General features: G+C 41.0%; 1 protein-coding gene and 1 pseudogene across 1 annotated transcript; one reads left to right on the top strand and one right to left on the bottom strand.

Moving 5' to 3' along the window:
• Positions 1-14,403: 14,403 nt before the first annotated feature.
• Positions 14,404-16,572, bottom strand: LOC116123596 (annotated as a pseudogene).
• Positions 16,573-19,017: 2,445 nt separating this feature from the next.
• LOC116123572 (probable disease resistance protein At5g63020) lies at positions 19,018-21,693 on the top strand. Its single transcript, XM_031409320.1, has one exon. The coding sequence runs from the start codon at positions 19,018-19,020 to the stop codon at positions 21,691-21,693; it is 2,676 nt and encodes an 891-aa protein (XP_031265180.1).
• Positions 21,694-21,837: the final 144 nt, after the last annotated feature.

Here is a 21,837-nt window from a genome sequence, read left to right on the forward strand (position 1 = left end):
AAATTCTTCTTTTTCTACTGTGACGGCTACTGCCGCTTTCAGAAACCAAATAGGTTCTTCTTCGTTAGGTTCATTGTCTGTTCGCATGCTTTATAATAATGACCTGCTTTCTTCTTTTGCAGTTAATAGAACGACCAGCCAAGACCTGCTTAACGACCCGGATAGGCTCCTGTCTTTTAGAGTCCTTCCCAAGGAAAGCCGGGATGCGAGGAAGCTCGTGACAATCGCGAACTTGCGAAAGTACGGTTTTATCAGTAACAACGCGTCTTTAGAGCCCCTATAAGGTAAGTTACACTGATTTCCTTCTGGTCGCAGAATAATTTTGTTTACTAATGTACTTGCATGCAGCAACTATGCCTCCGAAGGAGTCCGAGCAGCCTCGCCGAGCACCGTTCGTCTTCCCTCGATCGAGGAGAGAGAGAGCGGCCGAAGCTGCTCGTCCCATTCTGGCACAACCGGTGCGAACAGCCGCGTCTTCCCAGCCCCGTCCTGTGCAAGAAGCGACCAGGACAGAACAGGTCGTTCAGGCACCACCTACTTGCCCAAGGCGGAAGGCTCCAGCCCAGAGGTCAAAGAAGAGGAAGCAAATTCAGGTCGACGAGTCAGAGACCGAATCTGAGGAAGAACCTTTGAGGTCGCGACAGGACTCAAGGAGGTCAGGCAAGGAATCCGTGAGTGAGGCGATCGCTGCCGACAAGGCGAAGGACGCACCAGTGCTGGACTCATTGGGGAGTCTGCCCGAATACCTGCAGCCGATAGTCTATTCTCTACTCGAGTGTGGCCTATCGGAGTCGTATGATGAGTTCGCTGATACGGGCGACGACCTGATGACCACGTCGTTCCAGCATCTAAGCAAGGTAAGCGAACTGCTCTTAAAGTTGCCCGTCTTTATCCTAATTCTTTATTCTAACACTTCTTGTTCGCAGGCCTTGCTTGCGATGAGGATGTCTATGAAGAAGACTTGACTGGGGGCCGCGAAGGGGACAAGCGACCTAAAGGAGGAGGTAGCAAAGCTTAAACAGAGCCTGGAGTCCGTCGAAGTGGAGAGAACGCAAGCGTTCAAAGCGGCGAACAGGTACCTGAACCAAAAAGATGCTACTTTGCGGACAGTAGACTTCCAAAAGGCGGAGCTTGAGCGACGTGTGGAGGAAGTGAAGGAGCTCAGAGGACAACTGCTAGGCTCTCCAAGGAGGTCGGAGAGAAGGACCAGCAGCTCCAGATGACCTCCGCATGGGCTCAGCGAGCTGAACAAGAAAGGGAGGCTTCCGAAAAGGAAAGGCTAGCTCTCGAGGCCGAGCTCCAGGAGAGTCGGGAAAGAATCGCTTCGCTAACTGAAGAAATGCGAATCCAGTCAGAGGAGGTCGAGGACAAGGCCGCCGACTGGGCGATCGAGTCCATTTATACCCTGCGACCAAAGAACCCAAATCTGGATATTTCTGACCTCCCAGAGGGATGGCAAGAGACTTTGCGGGTCCTGGCGGAGGAAGATGACCAAGCAGCAGTGGCCACCCGATGATCCGACCAGGCAGGGGGTTCTGGTCCTGGTTCGAAGGATCCCCCCGACCAGCCATAGTGTAACGAGTCTTGACTCCATAGAGATTGGGTCTTAACTTTTCTTGTACATAAATGAAAATACATTTTGCTTTCAATTGCTACTCGCTCTTTTATACATAAGTGCAGTTTACAATTCAGTTTTACATGAGCAATATTACATGTGAATCGTTACAAGTGAACAGAATAGATGCGAACTGTTTCAGCAAACAGAATAAACGCGAACTGCTTAAGCGAACAGAATAATACTTTACAACAAAGAGGGAATTAACAAAATCAAAAACTAATCTATAATAAGAGCTGAGTTCGGGATTACTGATAGTATGGCCGGAGGTGCTCGGCATTCCAAGCTCGGGGTACTTTGGAACCGTTTAATCTTTTGAGACGGTAAGTCCCCGGTCTGATCACCTTGTCGACCCGGTACGGTCCTTCCCAGTTAGGTCCTAGTACCCCCGCACTCGGCTCTCTGGTCCCAAGGAGAACTTCCTTTAGCACAAGGTCTCCGACCTAAAAGTCTCTTCGCTTGACCTTTGAATCGAAAAACCTCTTGGCACGCTACTGGTAGGCTGCTATCCTTCGCGAAGCTTTACTGCGGTGCTCTTCAACGAGGTCCAAACTTGCCCTCATAAGTGCTTCGTTTTTGACCTCATTATACAAGTCCCTCCGAAGAGAACCAGTTCCCACCTCTACAAGAATCATTGCTTTGCAGCCATAAGCTAGCGAAAAAAGGGTTTCTGAGGTGGAGGTTCTTGGGGTTGTCCTGTATGCCCATAAGACCTCGGGGAGATCGTCAGCCCAATTTCCTTTGGTCGCCCCGAGTTTAGCCTTTAGAGTGTGCTTGATGGTCTTGTTGACAGCTTCAACTTGGCCATTTGCTTGCGGTCTGGCGACTAAGGCAAATTTTTTATGGATGCCCAGCTCGTTGCAGAACTGCTTGAACTCCCCGTTATCGAATTGCTTCCCATTATTTGAGATGAGGGTGTGGGGAATTCCGTAACGGCACACTATGTTCTTGAAAACGAAGTCTTTCAGCTTTCTGGTCGTGATCGCGGCTAAAGGTTCAGCTTCCACCCATTTTGTGAAATAATCTACCGCGACCACGGCATACTTGACCCCTCTCTTTCCAACTGGCATAAGACCGATAAGGTCGATCCCCCACATGGAAAACGGCCAGGGGCTAGACATCGTTATCAGCTTGTGCGAGGGGGCTCGCGGAATGTTCATGAACCGCTGGCTTTCTTGACAAAATTGTGCGTATCTTCTTGGATCCGAGGCCAATAATATCCCTGGCGAACAACCTTGTTCGCAAGAGATCGAGCAGCTGTGTGATTACCGTAGATTCCTTCGTGAATTTCTCTCATGACGTAGTCTACTTCTTCACTGGTTACACATCGGAGGAGAGGGGCACTGAATCCTCTCCTATACAGCTGGTCCCCGATGAGTGTGTAACGAGCAGATCTTGTTCGCAGGACTCTTGCCTCGACCTTGTCATCTGGCAGGGTCCCATCCTTGAGGTACTGGAAAATGGGAGTCATCCAGGAATCCGGTTGAGTCGTATTTACGGCCTGTTCGGCTGAGCTGATAGTTGGAGCATCCACAAAACGAACAGGAATGCTATCTGGAGCCTCGGAATCCAACGACGAGGCTATCTTTGCTAGGGCGTCCGCTATAGAATTGCTATCTCTGGGGATCTGAGTGATTTCAAAGTGTTTGAACGACCCGAGAGCGGTCTTAGCTTCTTTCAGGTAGCGGATCATGTTCTCTTCCTTAGCTTGATATTCCCCTAGAATTTGGTTGACGACCAGCATGGAGTCGCTATAAATGCTGATCGCGGTTGCATCCATCTCTTTGGCAAGTCGCAACCCGGCAAGCAAGGCTTCATACTGAGCCTCATTGTTGGTTGCCTTAAACCCGAACCAGAGAATACCATGAATTCGAGCCCCCTCGGGACTTACAAGGAGAAGACCCGCACCGACTCTTTTCCTGTTTGATGACCCGTCGACATAGAGATTCCAGGTTGACAGGTTCTGAATACTTTCCCGCACGACCTCGCTAGGCTGTTGCTCGCTTGGGGGATAGGAAAATTCTGAGATGAAGTCTGCAACGGCTTGCCCTTTAATGGTCGACCTGGCCTTGTACTTCAGGTCGAACTGGCTCAACTCCATGGCCCATTTGAGCAGTTTACCCGAGGCTTCTGGTTTCTGGAGGACCTGCCTGAGGGGGTAATTAGTCATTACGTTGATCGTATGGGCGTGGAAGTAAGGTCGCAGCTTTCTGGATGCGATCAGCAGAGCAAAGGCTAGTCGCTCTATTTCCGGATACCGCATCTCGGCATCCGACAGGCGCTTGCTCGCATAGTACACTGGCCATTGCGCCTTTTCCTCCTCCCGTACCAGAGCTGCACTGACCGCGAACTGAGATACAGACAGGTAAATGAGCAGGATTTCCTGTGGAAGAGGCTTAGAGAGGAGAGGTGGCTTCCCGAGGTGTTCTTTTATACTCTAGAACACCTGTTCGCATTCGAGAGTCCATTCGAATTTCTTGTTGGCCTTCAGAACATTGAAAAATGGTAAGCAGCGGTCTGTTAATCTCGATATGAAGCGACTAAGTGCCGCTATCCGCCCATTTAGACTCATGACCTGCTTTTTGCTGGTCGGGCTCTCCATATCGAGCAGAACTTGAATCTTCTCGGGGTTTATTTCTATGCCCCGCTGATTAACCATATACCCCAAGAACTTTCCTGATGACACCCCGAACGAACACTTGAGAGGGTTTAGCTTCATTCTGTACAGTCAGAGGATGTCGAACATCTCAGCGAGATGTGTAATGTGTTCTGAGGCGACCTGGGATTTGACCAGCATGTTGTCCACATAGACCTCCATTGTCTTCCCGATCTGGTCGGAGATCATTCGGTTGACCAACCTCTGATAGGTCGCGCCCGCATTCTTGAGGCCGAAAGGCATAACTTTGTAACAGTACAGCCCCCGGTCCGTAATGAAGGATGTATGCTCCTCGTCTGGCCCATACATCGGGATTTGATTATATCCCGAGTATGCATCCATGAAGCTTAGTAGCTCGTGCCCCGAAGTGGCATCAACGAGCTGGTCGATTCTCGGTCGAGGGAAGCTGTCTTTCGGGCAAGCCTTGTTGAGGTTGCTGAAGTCAACGCAGGTCCGCCACTTGCCGTTTGGCTTCTTTACCAGGACCGGGTTGGCAACCCAGGTCGGGTAGAGAGCCTCTTGAATGGACCCATTTCGGATAAGGTTTTCCACTTCTGATTTCAGTGCGGCATACCGCTTCGGATCCATCGCTCTTCTTTTCTGGCGAACCGGTTTGGCTTCACTGCTGACGTTTAACGAATGGCAAATAATGTCCGGGTTGATCCTGACCATATCTCCATGCGACCAGGCGAACACATCGATGTTTTCCCTTAAGAAGCTTATCAGTTCGGAAACGAGCTGAGGGTTGAGACAGCTTCCAATCTTTAACACTCGGCTCGGTTCTTTTGGATCAATCGAAATTTCAGACAGATCCTCAACCGAGCTGCTAGGAGGGATTTCCTGGATTCGCGGATCTATGTTATTCTCCGCTGGACCAGGCTGTGGCTAGATCCGGCTGATCGCCATAGCCTGGCGAGGCACACATCACGAGATGCCCTTACCTGCCAGCTGTACCGCTTTTACGTAGCATTCGCGAGATGCGCTTTGCGATCCGCTCACTTCCCCTATCCCTGTTGGAGTGGGGAACTTAATTTTGAGGTGATATATGGAAGTGATTGCCTTGAAGCTTCTCAACAGAGGTCGCCCCAAGATTTCATTAAAGGCCGATAAGCAGTCCACGACCAAAAATTCGGAAACCTTAGTCACCTTGTCGTAGTCGCCGAGCATGACTGGTAGCTGGATCGTTTCTTTGGGGATCAGGTGGTTCCCAGTAAAACCGTAAAGAGGCATCGAGGCGGGCTTCAGGTCGGCCTCGTCTAGATTCACTCTATCGAAAGCAGTCTTGAACAGGATGTTCACAGCGCTTTCGATGTCCACAAGCATTCTGCAGACATTATGGAACCCTATCAGGGGCGTGATCACCAGGGCGTCCTCGTGAGGATGGTGCAAGCAAGCTGCTTCCTTTTCGCAGAAAGTGATCGGCTCTTCCTTTCGAGGCTTTTGTGGTCGCTGCAAAGTCTGATCGGGTCGCGATATGCTTCGCGAGCATACCTTTCCTGCGCTCCTCGCGTGTTTCCCGCGAGGTGCGGGCCTCCGAATATTATATTAACACTACTGTATCCGCTGCAATCACGACGCTTTTTCTTTTACTCCCCTTGGCTCTCTTTTGGAGAGTCATCAATATACTCCTTGAAGTGCCCTTTTTTAATGAGCTCTTCGATTGCCTGCTTTAGGGCTCGGCATTCATCAGTGTGATGCCCATTATCCCGATGGTAACGGCAGTATTTTTTGCTGTTTCTGGCCGTAGCAGGAGTTTTCATTGGTTCTGGCTCACCGAGCAAGCTAGCCTCCTCAGATTTGTCAAGGATTGCAGATATGGACACGTTCAACGGAGTGTATTGAGCTCTGTCGCGGTTGCGACGAGGAACAGGAGCATAGGACTTTTTGTGCTCGTAGCAGGGTTTCTTCCCTTTTCGCTGATCATCAATGTCTCCTTTGTGATCAGCTCTCCTATTTTCTCCCCGACCAAACATACTGCTGGAAGTGCCGTGATCGCGACGGCGGAGTGCCACCAATGAATTCTCTATTCGGAGATATTTTTCTGCAAGGTTGTAAAATCTGGTGAGGGAAACATCGTCCTCAGCCTGCAGTTCTTTCCACAGGTCGGTTTGCGGGCGAACTCCAGCTATTATAAGTGCTCGGATGAACTCTTCTGGAGCGTGAGCCACCTTGTTGAGTTCCCTGTGGAAACGGTCGATGTAAGATTGCAGGGATTCGTCTCTTTCTTGCCTTATGTTGCTGAGGTAGCTCAAAGGCATCGAAAACTTCCAATTCGCTTGGAAATGCCAGAGGAACGTCGTGCTCATCTGAGGCCACGAACTGATCGATCCTGCTGGGAGCGACCTTAACCACCGCTTGGCGTGAGAAGTGAGCGTCACGGCCAAACAACGGCATTTTGCAAGGTCTGAAACCTGGTGGAGCTCCATCAGGTCGTTGAACTCGTACAAATGATCCTGCAGGTCATGGTTCCCGTCAAACGGTCGCATGTCGGGCATTCTGAACCCTGGTGGGAGTGGAGCAGCTAGCACTTCGGGAGAAAAAAGGGATGCAGACGCGACCTGTGCCTGTTCGTTTTGCTGCTCCTTTAACCTGTCCAGAGCTCGCTGTAGCTCCTCAATTCATGGTAACGGAGCCAATTGGGGGTTGCTTTCACCCATGCGAGTCCGGCCTTCGCGATTACGGTTCAGGAAAGTCCAGAGGTCGGATTCCTCTTCGCCTCGGCCGGCATCTTCGGCCGCGCTCGACACACGCTGGCTAGAGGCGTGTGAAGGCGATGGATTGCGCGGGGCGTTTTCATGACCCTCGCGGTGGTACGAACCGCCCTGCGAGGTGTGGGGGCCACCCGCATGATAACGATCGGGATCGTTCTGCTGGGGGTGATAGGAATCATCGTGCCTGGTATTTTTGCTTGGGTTCGCCTGCAACGTGGCATGGGACAGCTCGGGATTCACTTTTTCGCCGAGTCTCAGCTTTGTCGGCACCCTGCTCGGGGCACGATTTGTGCTCGTTGGTCCTTGGGAGCCCGTAGGCTTACCTTTTGCCACTTGCTTACCGTTACGTCTACGCGCTGCAGTGCTCGCGGCACGAGCTATTGCCCTTTGCCGCGCTTTCGCGCGACTTGCAGACGTCTTTGGCGGTTGCACCACCCCAACTGTTGTAGATGACATGCCTTGGTCCAAACAGTCCAACCTTTGGTTGACCGTCTGGAGAGTATTGTCGAACCTCTCCAGGTAGCTTCTGATGGCGGGGTCGAGTTGCGAAGCTACCGGGATATCCCCTGTAGCATTTTGCAAAACTGGAAGTACCCTGGAGGGGGTATCCCCTTGGGTCAAGGGGACTCCTTCAGCGCGCTGATTAGCTTGCTCTGGCTCAGATTGGTGGGCCATTTGTTGCTGTAGGACCAGTAGGTCGAAGATTCTCCTAATGAATGGTAAACACTAAATCAGGGCCCTCCTTCTAGCGCCAAACTGTTGATGCTGGATTTTAACACCAACTAATCGACACGTGCGCAACGTTGATTAGTCAAGAAACACACGTGATTATGGATAGAGAATACGAAATAAATGCAATGAGAGCTTTTAAAGTGGTTCGGATGCTAAGGTAGCAAGTCCTACGTCCACTGATTTGTATTAATATGGTCGGTCAAGTCGCAAAAGCGGACTGACTTATAAATGATTGGGGGAAGTAAATATACAGTTTCTCAAGAGAGAGAGAGTTCAAGTGTCAAACTAGCCGAATCCCCCTAATGAAAGGGTCTTCCTCTTTTTATATCAAGTTGAATGCGTGTAATCATCATTAAATCCTTGGGTTGGTGTGAATGTCAGGACATAATCCGGCTTTACGTCTCATTGCCCATTTCCTAAGCTGATTTCACGCGACTTGGAGTAGGGAAACGGACACGTGGGAGCTCCACGGCGCTTGGCAGGCCTGACGTGCGCTTACCATTCTGACGGGAGCAGGTCACGCTTCATCACGTGACTCCATGTCAGCCCTTGATTTCCCAGGCATAACAAGTGTCTTGCTTTAAATTGAGGGACTTGACGTGGCTTACTCTTGCTCCCAATCTCGGTTATTTGTATGGAAGAAATAATCGATATCTCAAAGTTTGGTGAAGTTCAACAGATAATGGGAAACTTGAACCCATTTGCAAAAGTCAATGTGTTTACACTACGAGCACTGACAAAATTGAAGTCCATCCACCGGAATGCCTTGTCTTTACCATTTCTACAGCGAATGAATATATCTGAATGTCCACTACTTAAGAAGCTTCCACTTGATTCCAGTCGCGCAATCACAAACAAACATGAATTTGTTATTAGAGGAGAAAAACATTGGTGGGAAGAGTTGGAATGGGAGGATGAAGCTACTCGAAACTTTTTTCTACCCTTTTTCCGGTCTAGGCATTGACAATTAACGGGCATCAGCACGAATGTGGAAAGCCTGAAGCAGAATTTCGATGTGTACGTAATTATGTATTTTGAATTTAACCTTTTAATTTGTTCGTATTGTTGACACTTTATTTCTGGCATGATGTGAACTTTTTCCAGATTTGCTTTGTTTGACGGGAAGCTCGTTAGATACTTCAAATATTATCTGCTCAAGGGCATTCAATAACTGTAATACCCCGTATTTTATAAGTTGTTTTATTAAACTTTATTTTGTAATTTTTGGGTGTTAAAATGTAAGAATTTGAAAGTGGAGTGTAATAGCCGAAACAATGGGGGACTAAAGTGAACTTTGTCAAGTATTTGTTGTGACTTGTGAATAATAATAAATTAAAGGAGGAAGGAAGGATGGAGAAGAAGAAGGAGAAGGAGAAGGGGAGAGCGGGAAAAAGAAAAGAAAGAATCGAAGGAAGAAGAGAGTGGCTTTGGCCGAGAGGTAGAGTGTGAGAAGAGGAGTGAGAGTGAAGTGAACCAAATGGGGGAGGAGAAAAAAAACTGAGCAGATCCTTCAAATCCAAGCTCGGGAACGGAAGAGAGGAGTGCTTGAAGCTTCGATTTGAGTTCAGCTGAGCTGAATTGTGAGTGGAATGGTAAACCCGTTCACAACCCATGCATCTCAATTCTTCATTTGAGTGGATTTAAGTTATTTTCGTTAATGTATTTGAGTTTGTGTGGCTGCTTGTCGAAATTGAGTTTAAAATTTGCTATATTGTGTTCGGCTGGCGATATTTGATTTTGTGGTGATTGTGCTATGTTTTGAAACCCGGTTGTTTATGTGAAAATTTATGGTTAGGGGGTTGCTTTGCTATGGCCGAATGCAAGAAGAGAAATGGACAAAATGAACATGAGATGGAGGTGATTTATTTTGTTGCATGTGACTCTTATTCATGATTTATTTGGGTTTTCGATTGTTCTGTATGCTGGCTGCTTGTTGGATATATGAGTTGTCTGGGTTATGAAGATATTATGTGTATTTCGGAATGAATTATAAACTTGCATTTTTGGGTGATATTGCAATTGTTTGGTTTAAAATGTGTTATATATATGTTTAAGTATAGTTTCTTGCATGAAGTTAAATGGTATATGAGAGGAGGCACTGAAGCTAAAATGTGTTTTGTAAAGGGTAGGTAAAATTGGCTAATTGAAGAGGGACTGTTTTGCATGTCTCAACTGGGGCTGGAGTCTTGGTGAGGAAAAATGCATCTGCTTATTATTAGATATTATGTTTGTCTCCTTTGCATGGTGTAAGTATTTGTAAATGAAAATGGCGTTATATTTTTTATTGAATGTGGGTTGCTAGATTTGGGAGCAATTTCATTATGGAGTGTTGTTTGAGCTCGGCTAATGGAAGAGTAAAGGAGGTAGAATGGTTAAAAATGGGTGCAGACTTTGGTAATGGGAAGTGGTAGTTGGGTTGATGCATTGGATTGGTCACAACTTTGTTCTTTTAGCATGGGGTATATATATATATAAACTTATAACTTTATGTTGTAAAGTTACCTTATGAGAATTAGTGTGTTGGCTGCTGGAAAGTTGTTGATAAATTAGTGAACTTGTGATGTTGAATTAATGAGTGGAGTCGGTCATGTGTAGTGAGTTGCAATGTGAGGAAATTCCGAATCTGGGTTAAACGTTCAGTTTTGAAACATGTTTGGAAATTTGCAGTTTCACCCTTGGATGTGATTTTTGAATATTATGTGATATATGCATGATTTATAAGCACATATGTGATATGTTCTTGACTTATATGTTACTTGAGATTATCATGAGATGCATGATTTTTCAATTTTAATTTTCAAGCGCATTAAATTTCTTAATTTTCTTTCCAAAACTATGTTAATTAAATGATTTTTATATATATATATATATATATATATATATATATATATATAAAACCTGCTATTGCTCATTGTTTTGCCGGAAATTTGAGAAGAGTGGAAATTCATGATTAAATGAGAGTGTAGTGCTTTTGATAAATATTTTAAATGAGTTTTACTCCTTATTGGGCAGTTGGTTTGAATAAGGAGAGGAAATGCATTGAGAAATGTTGTGAGACTATGTTTGAATTAATGTTGATGAATTCACATTAGAAGAAGTTTTATTGTTATTAAATGCGGGAAGTGTTGTTTGCATTGGGTGGAGATGAATTTGATGTGGATGAAAAGTAATTGAAATGAGGAATGAAAATTGTGTCGAAATTGTTGGTTTTTGAGAAACATTATGAAGTTACATGCTTGCCCATTTACATTGCATCAAGCGCTATGATTTTTAAGCATGCCTTTTATGAAGAAGAAAAGCATAAGTTTTATGAGAAAAGTAAGGATTGATAAAGTAAAGATAAAAGTGATTTTCAAACCATCGTACGTAGTATCCGTCTCCCTCTTCGTATTATGTGATAACTCTGCACATGCGTATGATTGGTTAATTGTCAGCCCGAGTGAGTCGAAAACCCAAGCGGTGTATGATTTTGCCTCGCAGGATTTGATTGTAACAAATATGAAAAATCTATATCTCATTTTTCAAGTTTTATAAAATGAATGTGCTATGCTTTTTTTTATTTTCAAATACGTATATATTATATGTTATGTTTTTCATGACAAATCAAGAGAATGTTTTTATGAGAAGCATATTCAGAAAACAAATTTTTAGGGTTTCATAGCTTTCCACATGGCACATCTCGGGTCACTTGAGTCTTATAGGTGCGTTCGGAGCCTATAGGATAAAAAGGGTTGGGTCGGGTCATGTCAATAACTATTTCTTTTTGTCATATGAAAATTGCAGATTTTTAGAATGAATTTACTACTCTTCCTAAGAATATCTTGTAACGTTTTTTAGGATGAGTTTAATGCTTTTCCCAAATGTTATCTAACATTCACATTCATAATTCATGTGTTAGTTAACGTTGCAATATCATATATATCGAGATGGGTTACATGTGCTGCCTCTATAGAGGTATTTGAAATACAATCATGAACTCCTCATCTTCCAGCTCGAATAATGATGTAATTACAGTATTATCAAATCAAAAGATACATAGTTGTCAAAACATATTTCCCCATCTGAGCCAACATTGTTGAAAGATTCACTCTTTCTGGAGAAACCTAATATGTATAACGGAAAGGTTAGGCGGTTGCCTGTAACTTTGTTGCCGGGATACCTAATTCAACAGCACTGTCATTAAGCATTTAAAGCACCCTTCTCGAATCTACGAGAATAATTCCACGATCGAACAAGAGATATGCATCTATACGTTTAGAGCCATAGAGCAAGCCTATTATGTAAATGCTTAAAATGTTGAGCATGAATCTCAGAAAGAATTGACTCGTCGAGATTGACAAAGTCAGTAGAAAATATATTGAAGAACTTTAAGAACAATACAAATGATTAGCAGGTATAACTGCTTTATCAAGTAATTATAATTTGATTGTTAATTTTTAATCAAGCTCTGAACACTTTCTGTTAATTCAAAGTTACAAGGAAAATTCTCTTCTCCTTTTATTTCCCTTATGGCAGAAGCCAAGATTCCAAAATTTCAATCCATTCAAGTCAGAAATTTGAATATACGTACTGTCAGCAATATAATCATTTTATAGAACTTTTTGGTTCATGCAGGTGCTAGACTAACAAAAGCACCAAAGGCTGACAAATGGAAAGGGGTGGGAAGATTAGAATATCATTAATACTAAATCTTGATATCAGTACAACATCTTGATCTCTCAGAAACTGAATTAGAAGAGTTGCCAAAAGAGTTACAGGCTTTGGTTAAATCTTAGATGTTTGAATTTGAACCATACATATGATCTTCATACAATTCCGCATAAAGTGATAACTTTAGCAAATATGAAGCATCTTAATATGCTTGTTATTTCAAATAGTGAAGATTTGGAAGAGGTGAAGATTGAATTTACAGGAGAAGTTCAAACTCCGGTCAGTACTCATATTGTCTTGCTCCAAATTAAGGGCCATGACATGGCTTATCCTTGCTCCCAACCTCACGTCTATTGCTGTATATAATTGCTCTGATGTGGAAGAAATAATCAATGCTGCAAAGTTTGGTGAAGTTGAAGAGATAATGGGAAACTTGAACCCATTTGCAGAAGTCAGAAATCTTGTACTACAAATACTGCCAAAAATGAAAAGCATCCACCGGAATGCCTTGTCCTTCCCACTTTTAACAGCCACGATTATATACGGATGTCCACAGCTTAAGAAGCTTCCTCTCTATTGGTTGCACAAACGAACATAAATTTGTTATTGCAGGAGAGGAACATTGGTGGGAAGAGCTGGAATGGGAGCATCAATCTACTCAATATGTTTTTCGACCTTATTGAAATACATATTTCCAATCTCAAGGTTGAAAATTAACAGGGATCAACATGGATATGGAGAGTCTGAAGCGGAATTTGTATGTGTAAATATATATTCTAATTCAAGAATACTTCACATCCCAAGAGTTATCCCAGTTTTCTCAACTCAAATGATCCATAGTCGTACCAGGTGATGAGATTTAAAGGAAGTAATGACAATGCCAAATAAGATGACACATCATTCTAAAAGTAAATTTTAGGATATATATTGGGATGTGTAGCATTACTCATTTTAAATTTACAACTTTCAATATGTTTGTATTGTTGACGCTTTGTTCTTGCATAGTTCAGATTTTTTCTTTGTCCAGATGCTTATTAGTTACTTGAAATATTATATTCCCTGATTCATGAGTTAATTAACGTAGTAATATCATATTTTGATGTCATATTAAGTGCACTATCTTGATAAACCAAAGTAGGGATGAGCATTGTTTTAAAACACAGACCGGAGGACAACCCGTTTTGTTGCCTAGGTCACGAGTCAACCGGTCCAACTGGTTGGATCGGTGATGTCAGCAATAATTTAATTTTTAAAAAATTACATATTAATCTCTGAATTTTAGTATATTGAACATATCCCTAAAAAAATTCAAAGTAGTCCCTAAAATTTTTATTTATTGCAAAAATTTCCCAAAAAATTATCAATTAATCCCTAAACTCTTGGCATATCTCTAAAACACCCCTTAAAACCACAAATTAGTCCCTATAACTTTAAAATATTACAAATACCCCCTGAACCCTAAACCGACCCTGAGAAGCTGTCGGGTCCCAGTCAAACCAGTCTGACCAATAGGTCCAATCCTAGTTTTAAAACAGAGGGATGAGCATTTGACCTACCCTGTCAAAGGCTTGCACCGTTTCGTCCCAAACAGGGCGAGGATTCCTCAAAATAGTCAAGGATGAGGTCAGGAACAGAGCATAGGCAATTCCGCAACCTAGGGGATAGGGAACCCATTCCCTCGCCCCACCCCGTGCCCATCCCTAAACCAAAGACGAGATTGTTAAATTGGTCTATAATCATATTTCAGACTCTTTTCACTCTGTTTATGATTCGGTTGGATTTCCTTTTGCAAAACTAGGTCAAAAAACTTTTGTTTAATTTGTTTCCTGAAAACAAAATAGGAGTAGCAATAACAATACTAGTGATAATGACAATACTAGTAATAGTAACTTTCAATCCATTTTAGAAAATAAATAAGGTTTAACATATTTGTATAAGAGTAACTTATTTAGTTTCATTCCTTAAAAGAATTAAGATTGAAATGGGTATTTTTCTACATGCCGTATAATATCAAGCTCATCTCCTCAATATGAAAATTGAAGCATTATTGCCAACCAATATCCTAAATTAAAGAAATGGCGAAGAGATTAATTGACAACATCAAGGACCAGCTTTCGTGACTTGAGAACTGACCATCTCAAGCCCCGGTAGTAAGCTGCTTGAAGAAGAGCGAGTGACAGCACAAATATCCACTTGAATCCCATCTGCAGGTTTTTAAACCCAAACAAAGTTAGAACTGTTTACAGGCACTTGAAATACAATCATAAATTCCTCATCTCAACCCCCATCTCAGATAATGTTGTAATTACTGTATTATAGACTCAAAGGACGTGGTTGTGCACCACCCAAGATGAAGGAATTGAAGAGAATTGAATCACTATTTTCATTAAGGATATATCACTTTCAAGTGTTAGACCCAAATGAATAGTTTATGAGCACACTAGGAAACGTTATATAGTACCAAAATTACCATTATAGTAAATATCCTGACGCAAATAGCCAATTTTACTAAAAAAAATATCATGTTTATATATGTTAGACTAGCTATTATGCAATTCATCACCATTTCATAAACAACAAAAAAACTAAAAAGTAAAATTTTAGAATGTTGACTCATCACCGTTACGTAAATAGGCGTCTTATGGATAAACATTTGCAAGCAACTCAAAACATTTTTTTTGTAAAATGCCTCTAATTGATATTTGAAAATAGCCGCATTGATTCCAAGATAATTTCAAGTGCATAGGTTAATTTACCAGTTTTCTCTCTTCCATTTCTGGCTCAGCCGCCCATGTCAAAAATGTCACAAAATCTTTCCCCATCTGTGCCAACATTGTGGAAGAACATGATGATTCCCTCTTTCTAGATAAATCTGCCAGATATAATGGAAAGGTTTGGCAATTACCTCTGATTCTGTTGTTCGGGTACCATCTTCATATTCAACGGCACCATCATTCGGCACTTTGGGCATAGCTATTGCCCCACCAGGAAAGTAAGGATTTTAGTGCAGCCCTTCTCAAATCTACAACGACAATTCCAAGACAGAACAAGAGATTTACAATTACACGTTTAGGCAAAGAGCAAGCCAATCATGTAAATGCTTAAAATGATATATTGAAGAACTTTAAGTTTGACAATTCAGTAGACAATATATTGAAGAACTTTAAGAACAATGTTTTACGTATTTTTAGCAGGCAGAACTGCTTTATCTGTTTTCTCTGCATTTCCACAGATAAGGATTGGCTCATATTAATTATAAATTGATTGTTAATTTTTAACAAAGCTCTAATCATTTTCTGTTAATTCAGAGTTACAACGAGTTTTTTTTTTCCTCCTTTTATATCCCTTGTGGCAGAAACCAAGATTCCAAAATTTCAATCCATTCAAGGTGTGACATAACATCTTTTACTTTCTCCAAGAATTTAACGTGGCCAGAAATCTCAATAAATGTATTTTCAGCAACATAGTCATTTGAAAATCTAAACAATATCACCACTTTGAATAGAAACGAAGGACTGAAATTGAAAATTCAGAAATTTCATAAACCAGTAAATCCTCTTACTAACTATAGTACTGATTGAACATTGTATTTTCCATTTGCTGAAAAAATTGTAGGTAAGCTAAGTAGATAATACCGAGACACCAGCTGCAGGATCACAATAACCAGTTAGAAGAGCAAACACATAGTTCTGACAGTTGTGACGGGCCTTAAATAAGATGGTGTTAAGACACATCGGGATAAGTGATTGCTTCATTTCCAGCCATCAATTTAGTAAATTGTTAATACCTTTGTGAAAAGACTTAAATCGGGAGGATATGCGCCCCCCCCCCCCCCCCCCCCCCCCCCCCCCCCCCCCCCCAAGCAAATCTGGCTGCTTGTTCATTTGCATATGGTTGAGGAAAATGATCACTTAGATTGCCAGGTCTTGTAAACATCTCACCTTCATCATTCGGCCCATCTACCACTTCAATTTCAGCTGCCATAGCCTTCGTCTCTTCTTCAGTGTATGCCACACCCACAAGATCACAAAACGATATCAAGGACATAGAGTGGCAAGATGCACAAACTTGCTGATAAGACTTGGTGACCCCTACGAATCCTGCTCATATTTAGCTGCCATTAGCTATCTAGAAATGTACTCGATCTCTAGAGCTCGAATGCTTAATGGTAAATCATAGCGTTCTAGATTTAGCAGATATGGTGAATCTCCATATATTATCTTTGAAAAATTGTGGTTTTACAGAAGAGCTAAAGTTCGACAATAAATTACATGCATCTAAATGTTTTGGCAGGCTTTCCGCTGTTCATATTGCGTCTTCCTATAACTAGATGTTGAAGAATAAAGACGAAGATGGTTAGCAGATGGTTAGCTGAGTCAGTTATTTGTTATAACAGAGTTAGTTAGTTGTTAAGAAGTTCGTTTTCAAGTAGTTATTAGTTTGTTATAATGTTAGTTAATTAGTTAAAACAGTTAGTGTTTGTTAAGTTGTTAAGTTTGTTGTAAGTTTGCTGTATATAAAGAATACACTGCTGTACTCTGTTTTTCAATTCAAAATGAATTCAATATCATTTTTCCATATCTGAGTTATTTTCATCACTAGATGGACTTGACATGGCTTATTCTTGTTCGGAACCTAAAGATACTTGAGGTATCAAGTTGCCATGACATGGAGGAAATAATCAGTGAAAGGAAACTTCGCAGCCAATATTGTTTCCCTATATGCTTCCTTAATATATCTTGATTCTTGACCTCTGGTGTTCTGCAGCCAATTACTATTTATACATTTTGGAGTTCTGACTACAACTTATCTCTAAAAAAGGGTTTTAATTGTGCCATCTGATTTTCCATCAGTGAATATGCCTAGAAGATTTTAAAATTTCATTAGGAAACCTAATCGCATCAGCAAGAAACTTTTTCAATAGATCCATTGTATGACTGTATGAACATCTGATACTAACATCCCAGTTACGGCCTCAACTTCTGATTGAATTAATGGAAGGAAATGTACTTGTCCATGACATTGCAGATCCGTGGAAACAATTTACTGAAACTTGCAATGGATACTATTAAGTGTTTGATGAAATTAAATTTTCAGAATTACTATAATGGACAAAGAAGCATCGATCAGTAATTTCTACTTGAGTTAAGGCCTTACATTCTTTGGAGCTAAAACTTTTATTTCCTCAATTCAGAAGTTATTCTTTAACATAAATTTGGATTCCTTCCTCAAAACAAAAGAAGTTATATATTCTTTACTTAAATAATTCATGCTAGCTGCACTTTTTGTTAACTTCTCTTGTAGCTTTCTCCCTCTTTCCTTCTATCTATGCAAGATGGCCTCAAAGTTAGACCATAGAACAATTTAATTGTAACTCACCTCACTGCTTTGGACGACAGCAACATCAAGTTCTTCACAGCGTTTTCTTCTTTCAGGTAAATGAATTATTTAGTTACAGACATGATGCAAATAAAATTTATGCAGCATTAATATGTATATATATATATATTAGTTAGGGCGTACTGATATTAATTTCATCATGATCTTGTTTAATCATCGATGAACTAATAAAATATTTTATAACTCAAATTCGATGGTTTGTATTTATAGTCCTAATAAATTAATATCTGGACATCATGACCAGATAATTGTATTTATATATATTCTAAGGTGTGAATGTCATGATTAGTTCTTTTGATTTTTATTGATTTTTTTTATTTTATTTTACTAAGCTAGTTTTGATTAATTGTCGAGTTTGATTTGCACGATAAAAGTTTCAAACATCCATACCTAATAGTTTGATTTGCAATTTTTTTTTTTTTTTTATAATTCTCATCTAAATTGATTCTTTTCTAATGACTTCTAAAATTTTGGTCCTGGCACCATCTAGGATTTCTTGAGTGTTATGAGTAGAATCAATATCCACTCAAGGTTCCTCATGTTAATTACTGCCTTAATTCCTGAATTTCATAACAGAGCCCAGAACTGTTGAGTAATCATAGCATTCAGATTGTCAATGCAAGCCCTAGAAAACTCTGGTCATAGAATGTTAGTCAAGGACCAAGGAAAATTGGTTATTTTATTTCTTTAGGATTTCTAGTTCTAATTACAAGAATTAATCAGAGGAAAAGTCAAATATTAGGGCTCTGTTTTAAGGACCAGTGAGCTGTTAATATTAAGAATCAGACTTTTTTTTTTTTTTTTCCTCTCAGCTTCCTAATCATTAAAGACCATTTTATGTGAATATTCCAATTTTTTTGCACAAACAAATGCCAATAACTAAAAGAACATTTTCAAAATTAGGAAGTTCTGTATTTCTTCAATGAATTTCTTACAAATGGCATAGTAATTAAATATCATGTTTTCTGTCTCCTGCAATAAACATGTTGACATAAATTAGAACCATTTCAGAAATCGTTAATTTTGTTAAGTTTTATGATTGAAGAGTATTTAAGCTAAAGTTTTACCTTTGCTCTGACTTTTGTAAACTCTGGTTTATTTTGTTAAGTTTTCTCTGTAATTTTCCTTTGATTTTTCTTAATCTTCTTGAAAATCTTCAAAGAGACATTGAAGGAATCCTATCCTCTAAAACATAATTTTATTTTTGTATTATACAGTCACTTCTTTCTCTTACTTGAAACCTTACAGAAATCATGGGTAACTTCTGCTCTTTCTCAATCTCTTGTGATGCCATTTTCTCTCGTTGCCTGAATTGCACGGTTGCGAAAACTGCTTACATAAGAGACCTCGAAAAAAACCTTGGTGTCTTGCAAACCGACTGCCGAAAATTGATTGAAGCAAGGAACGATGTAACGAGGAGGGTTATGATTGCTGAAGAGCAACATGAAATGAAACGGCTGGAACAAGTGCAAGGCTGGCTTTCAAGGGTGGAAGCGGTGGGAACTGAAGTTGAGGAGATAATAAAAGACAGCTCTCAAGAAATTGAGAGATTATGTCTTGGCGGCTATTGTTCCAGGAACTGCAAATCCAGCTACAAGTTTGGAAAAAGAGTGGCTGAAAAGTTGCGAGCTGTGGCCACTTTAAAGAGTGAAGGAGATTTCAAAGATGTGGCTGAGAGGGTGCTAAAAGATTCGGTTAATGAAATACCAATTGATCCAATGATAGTTGGTATGCAATCCATATTTGATAAAGTTTGGAGATGCCTTGGAGAAAAGCAAGTGGGAATTATAGGGCTACATGGCACAGGAGGAGTTGGTAAAACTACACTATTGACTCAGATCAACAACAACTTCTGCAACGAACAAAATGATTTTGACGTTGTGATCTGGGTAGTGGTGTCTAAAGACCAACAAGTTGAGAAGATTCAAGAAGAGATTGGGGAAAAGATAGGTTTGTCAAGCGAGTCGTGGAAGAAAAAAAGTCTCCCTCGCAAAGCTCAGGACTTGCTCGAGGTTTTGAGAAAGAAGAAATTTCTTTTATTGTTGGATGACATTTGGGAGAGAGTTGATTTAACCGAAGTGGGAATCCCTCATCCAGATCCAAACAATGGATCAAAAATAGTTTTTACCACTCGTTTTGTTGAGGTTTGTGGCCAAATGGAAGCCCATAAACATTTTAGAGTGGAGTTTTTGGAAAATGAAGAAGCATGGAAATTGTTTCGATCAAAGGTTGGAGAAGACACTCTTAAAAATCATCCAAATATTCTTGAATTAGCCAAAAATGTAGCCAAAGAGTGTGGTGGTTTACCGCTTGCACTCATTACTATTGGTAGAGCAATGGCTTTCAAGAAGACACCTGGAGAATGGAGCTATGCCATTCAAGTCCTACAGCGATCAGCCTCTGAATTTCAAGGTATGGATAAAGTGTATCCTCGTTTAAAGTTTACTTACGACAGTTTGCCGAACGACAAAGTTAGATCTTGTTTCTTATACTGTAGTTTATTACCTGAAGACTTTATTGTTCGTAAAGAGGGCTTAATAGATTGTTGGATTGGTGAGGGATTTTTAGATGAGTATGAGGGAATAGGAGCTCGAAATCAAGGATACCACTTTATTGGTATCCTTCTTAATGCATGTTTATTGGAAGAAGTATCCGGTGTTGATGATAGCGTGAAAATGCATGATGTGATACGTGATATGGCTTTGTGGATAGCATGTAAAGTTGAGAAGGAGAAGGAAAACTTTTTGGTCCATGCAGGTGCCAGACTAACAGAAGCACCAAAGGCTGACAAATGGATAGGGGTGAGAAGGATATCATTAATGGAAAATCAAATAGAGAACCTATCAGAGGTTCCTACATGCCCTCGCCTCCTCACATTGTTTCTGAATTCCAATAGGTTGAAGACGATAAATAATGACTTCTTTCAATCTATGTCTTCTCTAAAACTTTTAGATCTTTCAGTTAATCCTCTCACCAAGTTACCATCAGGAATCTCGAAGTTGGTTTCACTACAACATCTTGATCTCTCATGGACTCAATTAGAAGAGTTGCCAAAAGACTTAAAGGCCTTGGTTAATCTTAAATGTTTGAACTTGGACCGCACATATCATCTTCGTACAATTCCGCGTAAATTGATATCTGAGTTTTCGATGTTACGCGTATTGAGAATGTTCTATTGTGGAGATAGCATTTTGTTTGGTGGAAATGAATTTTTGGTGGAGGAATTGCTTTGTTTGGAAGTTTTGAATGTGTTAAGCATTGACTTACGGAGTAACTCTGCACTCCAAAATTTTTTTAGCTCTCGTAAGTTACATAAGTTGATCGACTCTCTGAGACTTCATCGTTTAGAGAATATTAAGTCCCTTAATGTTTGTTCTTTAGCAACTATGAAGCATCTCGATACTCTAGACATTTCAGATTGTGAAGATTTGGAAGAGGTGAAGATTGACATTATATGTAAAGTCCAAGAGATACGAGAACCTCATGGTTTTGAAAACCTCCGGTCAGTATTTTTAGTGTCTTGCCATAAATTGAGGGACTTGACGTGGCTTATTCTTGCTCCTAATCTCAGGTCTTTGTCTGTTCTTAATTGCTTTGATATGGAAGAAATAATCGATATCTCAAAGTTCGGTGAAGTTCAAAAGATAATGGGAAACTTGAACCCATTTGCAAAAGTCAATGTGTTTACACTACAAGTACTGCCAAAATTGAAGAGCATCCACCGGAATGCCTTGTCTTTACCACTTCTGCAGAAAATGAATATATTTGAATGTCCACTACTTAAGAAGCTTCCACTTGATTCCAGTCGCGCAATCACAAACAAACGTGAATTCATTATCAGAGGAGATAAAGATTGGTGGGAAGAGTTGGAATGGGAGGATGAAACTACTCAAAACGTTTTTCTACCCTTTTTCCGGTCTTGGCGTTGACAATTAACAGGCATCAACATGAATGTGGAGAGGCTGAAGCAGAACTTGGATGTGTACGTAATTATGTATTTTGATTTAAAACCTTTTAATTTGTTCGTATTGTTGACACTTTGTTTCTTGCATGATGTTAAATTTTTCCAGATT

The sequence above is a fragment of the Pistacia vera genome, unplaced genomic scaffold, assembly GCF_008641045.1.
Source record: "Pistacia vera cultivar Batoury unplaced genomic scaffold, PisVer_v2 Contig143, whole genome shotgun sequence".
NCBI lineage: Eukaryota > Viridiplantae > Streptophyta > Magnoliopsida > Sapindales > Anacardiaceae > Pistacia > Pistacia vera.